Source organism: Bombina bombina, chromosome 7 (assembly GCF_027579735.1).
Source record: "Bombina bombina isolate aBomBom1 chromosome 7, aBomBom1.pri, whole genome shotgun sequence".
NCBI lineage: Eukaryota > Metazoa > Chordata > Amphibia > Anura > Bombinatoridae > Bombina > Bombina bombina.
The window spans coordinates 238,156,915-238,174,379 of record NC_069505.1 but is presented as its reverse complement, the minus strand read 5'-3'; the positions used below and the strand labels follow the sequence as shown (position 1 = coordinate 238,174,379).

The window sequence follows — 17,465 nt, the reverse complement described above, 5'->3', positions numbered from 1 at the left end:
GCTCCCTTGCATTAAAGATTCAGTGTACGGTGTTGACCGTATGAAGACAACACTCCACGCCGGATGTCTTCCAGGATGGACCTGCTCTGCGCCACCGTGATGAAGATAGAAGACACCACCGGGATGAAGATAGAAGATGCCGCCTGGCTAAAGATAGAAGACACCGCCTGGATGGATGAAGGGCTGATTTCTTTAGGGCAATGCCCTACAAAAGGCCCTTTTGAGTGCTATTGGTAGTTTATTGTAGGCTAGGGTTTTTTTATTTTGGGGGGCTTTTTTATTTTTATAGGGCTATTAGATTAGGTGTAATTGTTTTTATTTTGGATAATTTAGTGTTTGTTATTTGTTGTAATTTAGTATTTTTTATTTTTTATTTTTTTGTCATTTTAGTAGTTTTTTTAATTTGCAGTTATTTTAATTTTAGTATAGTTATCTTAGGTTAATTGTTAGTTTAAACTTAGTTTTTTTTATTTTCACAGGTAAGTTTTTATTTATTTTAAGATAGGGATATTGCAATTTCAATTTAAAGTTAGTGGGTTGTTTAGGGATTAATAGTTTAATTTAGTTTTTTGCAATGTGAGGCTGGCGGTTTAGGGGTTAATAGGTTTTTTTAGAGGAGGTGATGTGGGAGGCCAGAGGTTTAGGGGTTAATAGCTTTATTTAGTGGCCGCGACGTCGGGGAGCGGCGGAATAGGGGTTAATAGCTTTATTATAGTGTCGGCAATGTTGGTCTGTGAGAGAATAGGGGTTAATAACTTTATTATAGTGGTGGTGATGATGTCATGGAGCAACGGAATAGGGGTTAATAACTTTTATTAGTAGTGTTGATGTCGGGAGCGGCAGATTAGGGTTTAATAAGTTTTAAATTGTGTTTGTGATGCGGGAGGGCGGCAGAATATGGGGTTAATAGGTAGTTTATGGGTGTTAGTGTACATTGTAACATTTTAGTTATGAGTTTTTGCGCAAAACTCATAACTACTGCTTTCAGATAGCGGAATGGATCGTGTCGGTATAGGCTGTAACGCAAGCATTTTAGCCTCACCGCACAACCTGTAATACCGGCGCCTTTGGAAATCCCAAGCAAAAGCATCATTTTTTTTAGTGTGGGATTGACGTTGAATTACAGGCTAAAATGCTTGTGGTATAGCTATACCAACAAGACTCGCAATGGCTGCGTTCTGGTTTTTACGCTGAAATGGCCATTTTTTCAGCGTCAAACCGTAACGCAAAACTCGTAATCTAGGTGAGAGTGTTTTCTGTCGTAGAAGAATCGGTAGCTCACAGAGGGTAGTGTAGTGCGGATCTGACGTCTTAGCATCAACTGTGCCAGGCTAAAGCCTGTGGCTTGGATGGGAGTCACCCTATAGGCCAAGAGAACTAGGTACGGCAATGAACTTTTTTGTTTGAACTGCTCTTTCAGCCATTCCATTGGCCTGCGGGTAAAGTGGACTTGACGTAGAATGGACAAAATCATATTCACTGCTGAAAGAACTGAACTCCATGGAAGCAAACTGCATTTCGTTATCACTCACTGTAAGGATTGGAATATTTTATGGACCTCAGCTGCAGACTTGAAGAATGGGAACCTTGATTTAAAGGGTGATTTAGTATTCAAGTAAGATTTACTTAATTATATATGTATTGTTTGAGAACACTTTTATAAAAGTTATGTTTGTATCACTAAGAAATATGAACTACTATGTAGTTTTATTATTTCCCTAGTGAAGTTGTTTGATTGCTTAGTTGACAATCTTTTACCACAGGATAAAAGGAAAAAGTCAGTTTAGTTACTGTTGAGTAAATATAGCAGTGCAATGGAGAGCTGCTGAAATGTTATAGTATCGATTCTACAGATTAAAGAGAAAGTCTCTGCCAGAACCAATGGCACATTCAGACTTGCATAAGGATGTTAGTACACACAAAGTATCGAGTTGCGGGGAATACTGGCTTGTGTATCCGATGCTTTATACTGAAAGACCGGCCTGACTATTGATTGACAGGTGACGTCATCGGTAGACTCTGAATAAAACAACAAGGAGGAGGGGAGGAGTTACGCTCAGTTGCGAGGAATCAGCGGATAGTTTGTAGATAACAATCAAATACTATTAACAGGTAAACCACAGCAAAGTTAAGACAATACCTTGAGTAGTTTTGGTCTCAGTAGTAGAAGTGAGTAGGGGACGATCAGATGCGGATAGTAGTTTAAGTAGTTGCCGGAACTGATGACCGGCTGTAAATTAAACTGCAGTTTGCTGAGTTAACAAAATATTACCCTGAATCCGCAGTACTAGAGAGTAGATATTTGGAATTCCAAGTAACAGTAGCAGACAATAACACCGTAGGGGAAATATAGAGAAGGAGCTCGGTGTAGACGTTTGTCTGTAGAGGCTGCAAACAAATTACTAAGCACCTGGACAAGGTGCTTTGTAAAGTTAAAGGAAAAGGAGGAGGAGTTGTGAGTATACAGAGCTTCCTGTAGATAGTAGAAAAGTCCTGACACTCACTAACTCCATCGGTACGCCCCACCAGGCAAACAAGCTGTTGAGACGACTGATAATGGCTTGACTGGTAATGTCATTCAAGGGTACAATCTCCAAATACCTGGAATAGTAGTCAATCATGACTAGTACTTTTTCCCATGCAGTTCGCACAAATCTGGTATTTTCTGCCATGGGTCTGCAGGCAGCGGGGTAGAAATCAAGGGCTCACTTCTCTGAGTAGGCCAGCGTTCGCAGCAAAAGGCACATTTTGACACGTGGCTTGCAATATTGGAACTGATCCCAGGCCACCATACCGTCGTAGCTGCCATTTCTCTCCACTTTATAATGCCCAAGTGGCCATCATGAATCTTGCTTAACATCTTCTGCCACATGCTAACAGGAATTACACTGCAGTCTTGGAACAGCACTAACCCATCAAGCTCCGTTAGCTGAGACCTCTCTGACTGGTAAGAACTTAAAGACATCCAGGCTGCCCGGCTCTCGGGCCAACCTTCTTTTATGTACTTAATAACTTCTTGAAGGTCTGTATCTAAACGTGTCTCTCTTCTTATTTGCTCTAGCTTCCCTGATGAAATGCATTTGGATGCCAGAACTGAATCTACATACACCTTCACATCTGATTCCGTAAAAGATTCTCCAGCAGCAGCCAGCGGGAGCCTGGAAAGTGTATCTGCCACTACCAGTTGTTTCCCTGGCACATGTACTGCCTGAGCAGCCTCATCAGAAGTCTCTGGCATCTTAGGGGTGTTTTGTCAATATCATAGGAGTTGATTAGAGGGACTAGCGGTTTATGGTCAGTCTCCAGACTAAATTTCTCTAAACCCACTAGTAAAGCTGAAAGCGCTCACAGGCCCAAACTGCAGCCAGGCACTCTTTGTCAATTTGGGCGTATTTCGACTCAGCAGCCATCAGTGTATGTGAACAGTAGGCAATGGGCTGTAGTTTGTTCTCATTCAGCTGCAGGAGGGCGGCCCCTAGCCTATAACTGCTCACATCAGCACTAACCACGGTCTTTTTAGAGGGGTCATAGAACCCTAACACTGGGGCAGACCCCAGCAGGGACTTGACCTGTACAAAAGCTTCAGACCCAGGCAACATCTTTCTTCAACAACTCTGTGATAGAGTGTAGTACTGTGGATAGTTCTGGAAGGAACCTGGCCACATAATTCACAAGGCCCAATATTTATCTCAGCTTGTGCACATCAGAAGGACTTTTCATCTGTTCAATAGCAAGGATTTTCTTAGGGTCCGGCTTGATGCCATCTCCATTGATGATATGCCCAAAGTAACATAACTCAGATTTTCTAAAATGGCATTTCTCTTTATTTAATTTCAGCCCAGTCTCTGTAATGGTCTGCAGCACACAGCTCAATTGCTGATCATGTTCTTCCAATGTAGAGCCATACACTAAAATGTAGTCCATGACGACTGCCATGCCCTTGTGGTCCCTTAGGAGAGAACTCTTCTCTCTTTTAAAGATTTCTGAAGCAGAGAATATCCCAAAGGGGAGTCTGCAGAAGCAAAACACATCTACCGGTGTAATGAAGGTAGTCAGTTTGTGGCACTGTGGATCTAGAGGTATCTGCCAGAAGCGGCTGGAAGCTTTCAGTGTAGAGAAGAGCTATGTCTTCAAGTGTTGGCAGCACATATCTCTCTCTTCACTGTCTCATTCAGCCTTTTCAAATCTACGCAGATGCGTACCTTCCCGTTTTTCTTCGCAACAGGCACAATGGGGGCACACCAGTCAGTTGCTTCAACAACCTCTTCAATAACTCGCATATTCTTCATACGCAGAAGTTCCTTCTCCACTTGAGGCATGAGCGGGAACGGAATTCTATGAGGAGTGATAATGCTGTATAGGACTGCATCACTTGTAAGTGATATCCGGACTGGGTTGCAATTCAGAAGGCCCAATTCACCAAACATGTCTTCAGAAAACTCATTCACTCTGGCGACAAGGCCCAAACCACAGGCTGCTTTCCTGCTCAATAGGTTTTTAACACACTGACCTCTAATTACATGTACCCACATGGTGAATTTCCTCTGCTTGTACTTGCAGCTGGCAAGAAATTTCCCCGCACAATCAATGCGGCTACCAGGACTATGAACTTTCGTCGAAACTTTCACCAGCTGAGGCTGTCGAGGCAGTTTTATGAATGCTGCAAGAGACATTACTGTGATGTCTGCTCCCGTGTCAATCTGGAAGGCAACCTTGGCTCCCATTACAGTAAGAGTAACCCACCAATCTTTGTCTGAACCAGACCGTCCAACAACAGAACCTACAAAGGACACTTCTTGACCCTCCTGGTCACTATCCACCTGCATCTCCTTAATGTATTCAGTTTTACACGCCACTTCAAAATGGCCCATTCGGTTACATTTTCTACATCTATTATCTTTAGCGGGACATATGACATTCTGATCATGGGTACGGTTACACTGCGAGCAGCGAGCCTGCTGCACCTATCCGCTTCTGGGCCTATCTGTTGCCCTTGGTCTACCGCTCACACTGTGCCTTTCACCTGCAGCTCTCCTAAACTGCTGCACTTCATCCACAATACTCTCAGACCTAAGATCAGCACTTTGCTTTTTCACCAGTTCACTCTGGCGAGCCATCCTAATAGCCTCATCTAACGTTAATTCAGCCTCCAACTGTAGCTTCAGTGAGATCTCAGCATCTGCAATTCCTTTGACTATTCTGTCTCTGATTTGCTCTTCTTTAGTAACACCAAACTCACAGAATTCTGCTAGTTCATACAGGCTGCGCACAAATGACTCCACAGATTCTCCCACACACTGAGCGCATTTGTGAAAACAGGTCCTCTCATGAATCACATTACATTTGGGTGCAAAGTGAGCGCTGAATTTGTTCATAACTATTTCAAAGTAAAATTCTTCCCCTTCTTGGAATGTAAAGGCATTAAATAATGGCTCCACATCTTTCCCCATAGAGTATAAAAGAGAATTAACTTGTACTTCACCACTCTCCTTGTCCAGCTTGGAAGCAATCCAAAAGGCTCAGGTGGGGTAAACTTCGACATCGTCATTACTCGGGAAACAGAAGCGCAGGCAAGTACTTCTGACACCATGTCATGAGATGCAGGACACAGCATAGAAGGTACAATGCTATTTTATTGCAGAGCATAGAAGTAAACAGCTTGTACAACACATCTAACTTAGTACTGTAACTGCGACATAGACTATAACGGCTATAAGCCACGCCCCCATCCGGTGACGTCACCTCCCACTCTCATCACAGTGATCACAGTGCATTATTCCAGTTTAGAACAAAGAATCACATACACTACAGTATATAGAGTAATATATTGTTTGCCAGATATTATTTTATACATTATACTTTATTTGTTTGCTTGAAGGGACAATCAACTCAAAATGTGTTATTGTTTAAAAAGATAGATAATCCCTCTATTACCCATTCCCCAGTTTTGCATAACCAACACTGTTATAGAAATATGCTTTTTACCTCTCTGATTACCTTGTATCATAGGGGGATATCTATCAAGCCGTCAACTTTGTTGAATTCGACGGCACCAATACGCTCATTTTACATCGCGGCCGCAGACCTGAATACGATCTCCATATTTATAAAAAAGCTGGCAAAAAGCAACACACCAAGTACGGGGCGATGAGCATCGGACTTTTTTTAACTAGCAGTAATCGATCTTGCGTCAATTCGGCTTTTTACCAACTTTATTTATACCCTGTCACTAAGCGCTGACACTATACTAAAATGTTTAACCCCTATCCTGCTGCTCCAGGACCTCGCCGCCACCTAAATATAGTTATTAACCCCTATCCCGCCGCTCCCAGACCCCGCCGCCACCTAAATAAAGTTATTAACCCCTATCCCGCCGCTTCCGGACCCCGCCGCCACCTAAATAAAGTTATTAACACCTATCCCGCCGCTCCCGGACCCCGCCGCCACCTAAATAAATGTATTAACCCCTAAACCTCTGGCCTCCCACATCACTACCACTAACTAAACCTATTAACCATAAACCGCCAGCCCCCCACAACAACCCGCTAACTTTAAATTAAAATTACCACATCCCTATCTTAAAATAAATTTAAACGTAGCTGTAGAATTAAAATAAACTATTTTTAAACTATTAATTAACCTACCCTAACTATTATACTACAATTAAATTAAACTACCAATTAAATTAACTAAATTACATATTAAAAAAACCCTAACTCTACTCAAATTATTTAAATCTACTATTTAACATTATTAAAAATTACTAAATTACAAAAAAATAAAAAAACACTAAATTACGAAGAAAAAAAAACCACATTATCAAAAATAAAAAAGAAATACAGCTAATCTAATAGCCCTATCAAAATAAAAAATCCCCTGAAAATAAAAAAAACCCAGCCTACACTAAACTACCAATGGCCCTTAAAACGACCATTTGTGGGGCATTGCCCCAAAGAAATCCGCTCTTTTACATGTAAAAATGCAAACACCCCCCAACAGTAAAACCCACCTTCCAAACAACCAACCCCCCAAATAAAAACCCTATCTAATATAACCTAAGCTCCCCATTGCCCTGAAAAGGGAATTTGTATGGGCATTGCCCTTAAAAGGTAATTTAGCTCTTTTACTGCCCAGACCCTACTCTAAAAACAAAACCCACCCAAAAAACTCTTAAATAAACCTAACACTAACCCCCGACAATCCACTTACAGTTCTCAAAGTTCCGCTTGAAGGATCCATCCAGCCGGCAAGAAGTCTTCATCCGGGTGGCAAGAAGTCTTCATCCGGGTGGCCTCTTCCATCTTCATCCAGACGGCATCTTCTATCTTCATCCATCCGGCGCGGAGCGGGTCCATCCTGAAGACATCCGGCGTGGAGCTCCTCTTCAATGCAGTCGCCGCCGTAAACTGGAACTTGAATGCAAGTGACGTCATCCAAGATGGCGTCCCTTGCATTCCTATTGGCTGGAACAGCCAATAGGATGAGAGCTGCTCAAATCCTATTGGATGATTGGAACAGCCAATTGGATTTTAGCAGCTCTAATCCTATTGGCTGATTGGAACCTTACAGCCAATAGGAATGCAAGGGACGCCATCTTGGATGACGTTACTTGCATTCAGGTTCCATCTTACGGCAGCAACCGTATTGAATAGGAGCTCTTTGCCGGATGTCTTCAGGATGGACCCGCTCCACGCCGGATGGAAGAAGATAGAAGAGGCCGCCCGGATGAAGACTTCTTGCTGCCCGGAAGGAGACTTCTTGCCTTTGCTTTAGGGGTTAATACGTTTATTTAGTGGTGGCGGGGTCGGGGAGCGGCGGGATAGGGGTTAATACATTTATTTAGGTGGCGGCGCGGTCCAGAAGCGGTGGGATAGGGGTAAATAACTTTATTTAGGTGGCGGTGGTGTTCGGGAGCAGCGGGATAGGGGTTAATAACTTTATTTAGGTGGTGGCAGGGTCCTGGAGCGGCAGGATAGTGGTTAATAACTTTATTTAGGTGGCGGCGGGGTCTGGGAGCAGCGGGATAGGGGTTAAACTTTTTAATATAGTGGTGGGGTTTAGTGACAGGGTATACAATTGGGAAAAAGACGAATAGACACGAGATCGATGACTGCTAGTTAACAACAGTCCGATGCTCATCGACCCAAACTTGGTGTGCAACTTTTTGCCGGCTTTTTTTTTTATAAATATGGAGATCGATATTAGGCGAGTGTATTGAAACGGTCGAATTCAACAAAGTTGACGGCTTGATAGATATCCCCCCATTGATTTCTATGGCATCCGCGGCCTCTAGGGTGGCGGATTGAAAACCAGATGCGCTGGGCCGGAATAGCCGCGAGCGTACCTGTTAACTATTTAATAACTTTTAAAAAGTGTCAAATAGTGCCGAATGTGTATTCGGAACATCTGTAATGAAGTAAGCATCAATCTGTGTCGGATTGAGACCGGCGGATAGTATGTTACGTCACAGATTTCAAATTTTTCCGGTCTGTAGGCTTTGATAACTATGTCGGATCAAGCTTGCAAACAATTATGCTGCGGAATTCCAGCGTATTTGTGGTTGACGGCTTGATAGATATCCCCCTAAACCTCTTCTGACAGCTGCCTGATCACAACTTTTTATTTATTATCTATTAACTTGCATTTTAGCTGTGTTGTGCAGAACCCACGGGCGTGAGCACAATGTTATCTATATGGCCCACATGAACTAGCAGTCTCCTGTTGTGAAAAGCTAATAAAAAAGCATGTAAAAAGAGGTTGTATGTAGTGGCTTAGAAACAGGCAGAAATTTAGAGGTTTAAATGTTATAAAATATATTAATATATCAAAAAGTAAGAAAAAGCACATAATAGTGTAAACCAACTGGACGTTTCACTGTCCAACTTGCAGCTTTGCCTTGACAAAGCTGCAAGTTGGACAGAGAAACATAAGTCGGAACTCTTTTCTCACCATTACGTCAAAACGTGCTAGTGATGCCAGGGGGGGGAGTGATACCTTGCCAGTATAGGATTGCGGTTGGTAAGCGGTTAAGCCCTCCATCCGTATCCATCCGGCTGTGTGGTTGACTTTAGACTGGGATAATCCTCATATTGTCTCTCAGATCCCCCTTAGTTATGGTGTTCACTTAGCATTTGTGACATTTTTAAGATTTTAAATAAATATTCTTTTATATCATTCCGTTGTGAGATACTGTTTGCCTACCAGTATAAAGTAGGTGTGCGCATCATACAGAGCTTGTATTAGCTCAACCAAATGTGAGTAACCAATTGTCCTTTTCCCAGCAGTACTTCCAGTTGGTTTACAGAGTTACACCATTACGTGCTTTTTCTTATTTTATTTGAGGACTATTTGAAGACCACAGTCCCAGGAGATTCCTCTAGGAACGGATATATCCTTCCATTATCGAATGAACTTTTTAGTTTGAATCACCTTTTTTTCACATTTATGTCATTTTGTTTCACTTTATGAAATTATTTGTACATTTATTTTTATATTAATATATCAATGTTTTTTGTGCAAAGCTTTGGAATGGAAAGTAAAGGCATTATCTATCTTTTTAAACAATAACAATTTTATTGTTGACTGTCCCTTTAATTTAATAAAAGGAAGGGCAGTGGAGATTCTAGTGTTTTGGAGGTATTTGGTAATCTGTTGGAGCTCTACAAATAACAAATAATAATAACATGTATAGAACCTCAGTGTTTTTGTAGCAGCCCCATCCCTTAAAGGTACACAAAGCCTTAAATTTGGAGACACATTACTCATGTCCAATACACCAAGCCCTGTGAGTGACTGTGATACTGCTTAGTACTCTATGTAACACCATGTGACCAGTGATTACAGCAACCTGGAGCTTCAGAGGATGCCCATTGGTTTAGGAGATACTCCCATGTACACTATAGACGGTCACTTTATTCCCAATCACTATGGTGGGTTGTTTGATTTATTTCTTTACATTTGTGGTTATTTCTGCAAAGTAAAGTTTTATTCTAGAAGTGAATAATCTGATGCTAATAAAGTAAATGGTTTGTGTGGGGAACTTACAGAACAATCTCTGAATCTGTCTAAATGTAATGATCAATAAAAGCCTAAAAATTGCTTCGGTGGCCGGTTATGAAATGACTCAGCTGTGAAAAGGTTAATCTATAAGTGAACTTTGTAGCAGAGTCCGTGTTTCATTACACACAAATTAGAAGAAGAAAAAGATTTTTTTTTGTCAGCCTTTATGGTTTCCCTTTGTGGTGTTGTCACAGAGCGGTGAAGAAGAAAGACATTTGAAGCATTTCTGGTATACTTCGTGGCCAGACCAGAAGACACCAGACCAGGCACCTCCCCTTTTAAAACTGGTGCAGGATGTTGAGGAAGCCATGCAGCAAGCGCAGCCGAATTACGCCCCTATCATCGTACACTGCAGGTACCTCATATCAATCTTTACTGAGCTTCTCTTATTCTTAAAGAGGCACTAAAGGGTTTGTTCTTTGCTTTTTTGTTCTTGTGAGGTTCATCAGTATCCACCAATTACACAGTGGGAATTCTGCCAGTCAGTCAATGAGCGATGAGTTTGTAAGGCGCAGTCGTACACAGATGTGCACTTCCTGTTAGCTTCAAAAACAGCTTTAACATTTCCTGTTTTCATTCAAAAAAATATTTTTAAGGTGTTTAAATAGTGCTCTTTTATATAATTAACAGAAATTATAGTGTAATAGTAGTGCCCTGTCAATTTAAGGAAAACGTCTAAAAAAAAAAAAGGTAATTTAAAGAGACAGTCAACACCAGAAATGTTTTTGTTTAAAAAGATACATAATCCCTTTATTACCCATTCCCCAGTTTTGCATAACCAACACAGTTATAATAATACACGTTTCTTTTGACAGACTTGCAGTTTAGCTAATCAGTGCTGACTCCTAGGTAACTTCACGTGCGTGAGCTTAAAGGGACACTGGACCCAATTTTTTTCTTTTGTGATTCAGATAGAGCAGCAATTTTAAGCAACTTTCTAATTTACTCCTATTATCAAATCTTCTTCGTTCTCTTGGTGTCTTTATTTGAAAAGCAAGAATGTAAGTTTAGATGCCGGCCCATTTTTGGTGAACAACCAGGGTTGTTCTTGCTGATTGGGGGATAAATTCACTGAACCAAAAAATAGCTAAAATGCCTTCTTTTTCAAATAAAGATAGCAAGAGAATGAAGAAAAAATAATAATAATAGTAAATTAGAAAGTTGCTTAAAATTGCATGCTCTATCTGAATCACGAAAGAAAAAAATTGGGTTCAGTGTCCCTTTAATGTTGTCTATATGACACACATGAACTAACTCACTCTAGTGGTGAAAAACTGTCAAAATGCATTCAGATTAGAGGCGGCCTTCAAGGTCTAAGAAATTAGCATATGAACCTCCTAAGTTTAGCTTTCAACTAAGAATACCAAGAGAACAAAACAAAATTGGTTAGAAAAGTAAATTGGAAAGTTGTTTAAAATTACATACCCTATCTGAATCATGAAAAAAAAAATTTGGACTTGACTGTCACTTAAAGCAAACTGTTTCATTAAGAGCCATGAGGTCTTCAATGTGCTATGTTAAAGGGACATGAAACCCAAATGTTTCTTTCATGATTTAGGAAGAGTATGCAATTTGAAACAATGTTCTAATTTACTTCCATTATCTAATTTGCTTCATTCTCTTGATATTCTTTACTGAAAAGCATATCTAGATAGGCTCAGTAGCTACTGATTGGTGGCTGCACATAGATGCCTCGTGTGATTGGCTCACCCATGTGCATTGCTATTTTTCAACAAAGGATATCTAAAAAAATAAACAAATTAGATAATAGACGTAAATTGGAATGCTGTTTAAAATTGTATTCTCTATCTGAATCATGAAAGAAAAGTTTTGGGTTTAGAACATAAAAAAGAACATTTCACTTCAAGGGAGATAAAACCCACATTTTTATCTTTCATGATTCAGATAGAACATGCAATTTTAAATAGCTTTCCAATTTACTTCTTTGTATTCTTGTTATCCTTTGTTGAAGAGCTACCTAGGTAGGTAGTTTGCTCATGCCTGAAGCACTACATGACAGTAATCAGTGCTGCTGGTGTATAACATCATTACACATCCGCTGCCATCTAGTGCCCTTGCTAATATATAACATCATTACAAATCTGCTGACATCTAGTGCTCTTGCTGGTGTATAACATCATTACACATCTGCTGCCATCTAGTGCCCTTGCTAATGTATAATATCATTACAAATCTGCTGCCATCTAGTGCACTTGCTGGTGTATAACATCATTAAAAATCTGCTGCCATCTAGTGCTTTTGATGGTGTATAACATCATTACACATCTGCTGCCATCTAGTGCTCTTGCTAATATATAACATCATTACAAATCTGCTGCCATCTAGTGCTCTTGCTGGTGTATAACATAATTACAAATCTGCTGCCATCTAGTGCTCTTGCTGGTGTATAACATCATTACAAATCTGCTGCCATCTAGTGCTCTTGCAGGTGTATAACATCATTACACATCTGCTGCCATCTAGTGCTCTTGCTGGTGTATAACATCATTACAAATCTGCTGCCATCTAGTGCTCTTGCTAATGTATAACATCATTAAACATCTGCTGCCCTCTAGTGCTCTTGCTAATGTATAACATCATTACAAATCTGCTGCCATCTAGTGCTCTTGCTGGTGTATAACATAATTACAAATCTGCTGCCATCTAGTGCTCTTGCTGGTGTATAACATAATTACAAATTTGTTGCCATCTAGTGCTCTTACTAATGTATAACATCATTACAAATCTGCTGCCATCTAGTGCTATTGCTGGTGTATAACATAATTACAAATCTGCTGCCATCTAGTGCTCTTGCTAATGTATTGTAATGCCTTATAGTGCTGCAGACACATTCACACTCCTGAGCTTACATTCCTTCTTTTCAACAAAAGATAACAAGACACTGAAAAAGTAAATTAGAAACACCTAGATTACGAGTTTTGCGCTAAACAGGGTGCAAAACGAACAAAACAAACGTTGTGTTATTTCACCCCATAGCGCTGCCTTTACAAGTCTTTGAAAAGCCTCCTTGTGCGTGCATGCGATATGGTGGCGTTAAGCTCCATACCGCACAAAAGCCAGGGGTTGAGAATACGTGCTAGTGCACCCTTTCCCCCATAGACATCAATGGGGAGAGAGTGTCAGAAAAAAACACCTGAATGCTCCAAATGGTGATCACCGTAATGCAACCCCATTAATGCCTATGGTGAAAAAAAAGTTAAGTTTAAATCTAACACCCTAACATAAACCCCTAGTCTAAACACCCCTAATCTGCCACCCCTGATATCACCAACACTGAATAAAGTTATTAACCCCTAATCTACCGCTCCCGACATCGCCGCCAATAATAAGTTATTAACCCCTATTCCGCCGCTCCCTGACTTCGCCGCTATAATATAGTTATTAACCCCTATTCCCCCACACCCTGACATTGGCTGACATTTTGAAATCAGTCATTAGGATTAGCGCTACTGAAATCCTATTGGCTGTTTAAATCAGCCAATAAGATTTCAGTAGCTCTTATCCTATTGGTGACTTCAAAATTTCAGCCAATAGAAATGCAAAGTACCCCATTTTTAAACGGGTACTACCTTGCATTCCATCTTTAGCATGCGGTGACAATCTTACTTAAAGGATCTCCACGCTCGATGGCTCCACAGTCGCCGGTCTTCTGTTCAGCGGTCACCTCCGCTCTGCGCGGCTTGGTCCTGGATGATTATAGAAGAGGTCACCATGCTGGAAGAAGATATCGCCGCCTCCAAGAAGACTTCACAGCCTAGAAGAAGACCTTCACAGCTGAACTTCAGGAACGGTAAATACCTATTTGGGGGTTAGACTTAGGCTTTTTTTTTATTTATTTTTTTAAGATTAGGGATTAAATGGGCTTGTAGTTTTTTTTAATTTGGGGGTTCGTGGGTGGGGGGTTTTACTGTTAGGGGGGACTTAGTATTTTTTAAATGTAATAGAGTTGTTTTCACTTAGGACAATGCTCTTAAAAAGGCCCTTTTAAGGGCTATTGGTAGTTTAGTTTAGATTAGGGGGTGTTTTTATTTTGGGAGCAGCTTTTTTATTTTCATAGGGATTAGGTTTAATTTTTTGTATTTTTGATAATTTTATTTTTTCCTTTAATTTTAGACTTTTTTATTTTTTGTAATTTTAGACTAATTTATTGTAATTTAATGTTAGGTTTTATTTTTTAATTAATGTTAGGATTTTTTATTTTAATTGTAACTTAGTTTATCTCATTGGGGTTAATTTAGGGGGTGTTAGGTTAGGGGGCTTAGTAATTAAATTAGTTATTTGTGTTGGGGGGTTGGTAGTTAAGCAGTTAATAGATTAATTAAGTTTATTGCGATGTGGGAGTTTGGTAGTTTAGGGGTTAATAGGTTAATTAGGTTTATTGCGATGTGGGGGGTTTGCGGTTTAGGGGTTAATAGTATAATTAGGTAGTTGGCGTAGTAGGGTTTGGCGTTTTTTAGGGGTTAATATTGTAATTTATTTAGTTGGTGTTGTGGGGGTTTGGCGGTTTAAGGGTTAGGTAGTTTCTGTTGTGGGGGTTTGGTTGTTTAAGGGTTAGGAGTTTTTTGTTTTTCTTAATGCCCCCTAGTTTGCCTACGCTGCATCCAGGTGGACTCTGAAAATGGCAGGCGGTGGATTCTTTCACCACCCTGCAATTTTCTGAATCCCCCAGGGATGCAGCTTCGGGCAGCCAACATTCCTTTGAGGATGCGTGTGCAACTGGCGACACCAACAGACACGTTACAAATGCAATTATAGTATAGATTTGAAATAGCTAATTGTCTGTTGAAACTGGCACATATATTCTTAGAATTCAATACTTTAGTACAGACTGTAGAAAAGCTATGTAAACAAGACAACACAGAAATCAACCTCCAGTGGTAGGGGCTGAAAGAGAGCCCAAACCATTTGAAATTATCACCTAAATTACGAGTTTTGCGTTAGAGGCTATGTGGTGCTAACAAGCAGTTTTCCCTCACCGCTCACTTACATGCAACGCTGGTATTACGAGTTTTTATAAACCCATCGTTAAAAGACAAGAAGTGAGCGTTGAGCAACATTTTGCTCATTACCGCACTCCAATACCAGCGCTGCTTAAGTCAGCAGTGAGCTGTTTTAACGTGCTCGTGCACGATTTCCCCACAGGAATCAACGGGGAGAGCCAGCTGAAAAAAAGTCTAACACCTGCAAAAAAGCAGCGTAAAACTCACTAACGCAGCCCCATTGATTCCTATGGGGAAATAAAAGTTATGTCTACACCCTAACATGAACCCGAGTCTAAACACCCCTAATCTTACACTTATTAACCCCTAATCTGCCGTCCCCGACATTGCCGACACCTACATTATATTATTAACCCCTAATCTGCCGCTCAGGACACCGCCGCCAACTACATTATAGTTATGAACCCCTAATCTGCTGCCCCCAACATCACCGACACCTACCTACACTTTTTAACCCCTAATTTGCCGCCCCCAATGTCGCTGCCACTATATTAACACCCACTAACTTAAATATAATTTAAATAAATTTAAATAAATATTCCTATCATTAACTAATAGTTACATTGTAGCTAGCTTAGGTTTTATTTTTATTTTACAGGCAAGTTTGTATTTATTTTAACTAGGTAGAATAGTTATTAAATAGTTATTAACTATTTAATAACTACCTAGTTAAAATAAAGACAAATTTACCTGTAAAATAAAACCTAACCTAAGTTACACTAACTCCTAACACTACACTGCAATTAAATAAATTACCTAAATTAAATACAATTACCTAAATTAAATTAAATTAGCTAAAGTACAAAAGAAAACAAAACACTAAATTACAGAAAATAATAAACACATTAAAGATATTTAAACTAATTGCATTAGCCAATAGGATTTTTTCTACCTTAATTCTGATTGGCTGATAGAATTCTATCAGCCAATCGGAATCTAAGGGATGCCATCTTGGATGACGTCACTTAAAGGTACCTTTTATTCAGTAAGAAAACTCCTGATGAAGAGGATGCTCCGCGTCGGATGTCTTGAAGATGGACCCGCTCCGCGCCGGATGGATGAAGATAGAAGATGCCGTCTGGATGAAGACTTCTGCCCGTCTGGAGGACCACTTCTCCCGGCTTGGATGAAGACTTCTCCCGGCTTCATTGAGGACTTCGGCCTGGCTTGGATGAAGACGTCTCCCGGTAAGTCGATCTTCAGGGGGTTACTGTTAGGTTTTTTTAAGGGTGTATTGGATGGGTTTTATTTTTAGGTTAGGGTTTAGGTGGCAAAAAAGGTAACTGCCCTTTTAAGGGCAATGCCCATCCAAATGCCCTTTTCAGGACAATGGGGAGCTTAGGGTTTTTTAGCTAGTATTTTATTTGGGGGGTGGGTTGTGTGGGTGGAGGGTTTTACTGTTGGGGGTTGTTTGTATTTTTTTTACAGGTAAAAGAGCTGATTATTTTGGGGCAATGCCCCGCAAAAGGCCCTTTTAAAGGCTATTGGTAGTTTAGTTTAGGCTAGGGGTTTTTTTTACTTTGGGGGGGGCTTTTTTATTTTAGAAAGGCAAGTATCTGAGCACTCGAGGGGCAGGATAATATTAAAAAATATCTTTATTTAGGCAAAAGTTAAAAGTGCATCATAATGCAAGGAGACAAGGATAGCAATCCTGACGTGTTTCGCGCCCTCTAGTGGCGCTTATTATTTTTTTTTTATATTAATAGAGCTATTAGATTAGGTGTAATTAGTTTAAATATCTGTAATTTGTTTATTATTTTCTGTAATTTAGTGCTTGTTTGTTTTGTACTTTAGCTAATTTAATTTAGGTAATTGTATTTAATTTAGTTAATTTATTTAATTATAGTGTAGTGTTAGGTGTTAGTAGACATGTGCATGGCGAAAAAATTCGGCTCGGTTCAGATCGATTCGGATTTTTTCGAATTTCGGATCGATTCTAATTCGGAAAAATTCAAATCAGTTCGGTTCGGATTTGTTTCGGATTTATTCAGATTCGAATAAATTCGTCTGGATTTGGTTGGATTCGGTTTGAAATTCGGAATTTCGGTAAGTATTAGGTGGGATGTGTTGTGTATTAGACTAGTATTATGTTCTGTATATTAGGTATAACCCATAGCAGAGTGATATAACCTAATATACTGTACAATACTAGTATAATCCATTGCCATCCGAATCTACCGAATAAATCCGAATAAATCCGAACTAATTCGGATTTATTCGGTAGATTCGGCACTATTTTAATTCAGAAATTCGAATTGATCCGAATCCCGAATTTACAGAATTCGGCCGAATTTCCGAATCGATCCGAAACAAATCGCACATTTCTAGGTGTTAGTGTAACTTAGGTTAGGTTTTATTTTACAGTTAAATTTGTATTTATTTTAG

General features: G+C 40.0%; 1 protein-coding gene across 1 annotated transcript in view; it reads left to right on the top strand.

The window, feature by feature from the left end:
• The window catches only part of PTPN5 (protein tyrosine phosphatase non-receptor type 5), a 244,290-nt gene that overhangs the window by 185,938 nt on the left and 40,887 nt on the right, over positions 1-17,465 (top strand). The window contains exon 10 of the mRNA XM_053720673.1: positions 10,254-10,414. Within this exon, the coding sequence (XP_053576648.1) occupies positions 10,254-10,414 (161 nt within the window). The remainder of the gene's footprint in view (positions 1-10,253; positions 10,415-17,465) is intronic.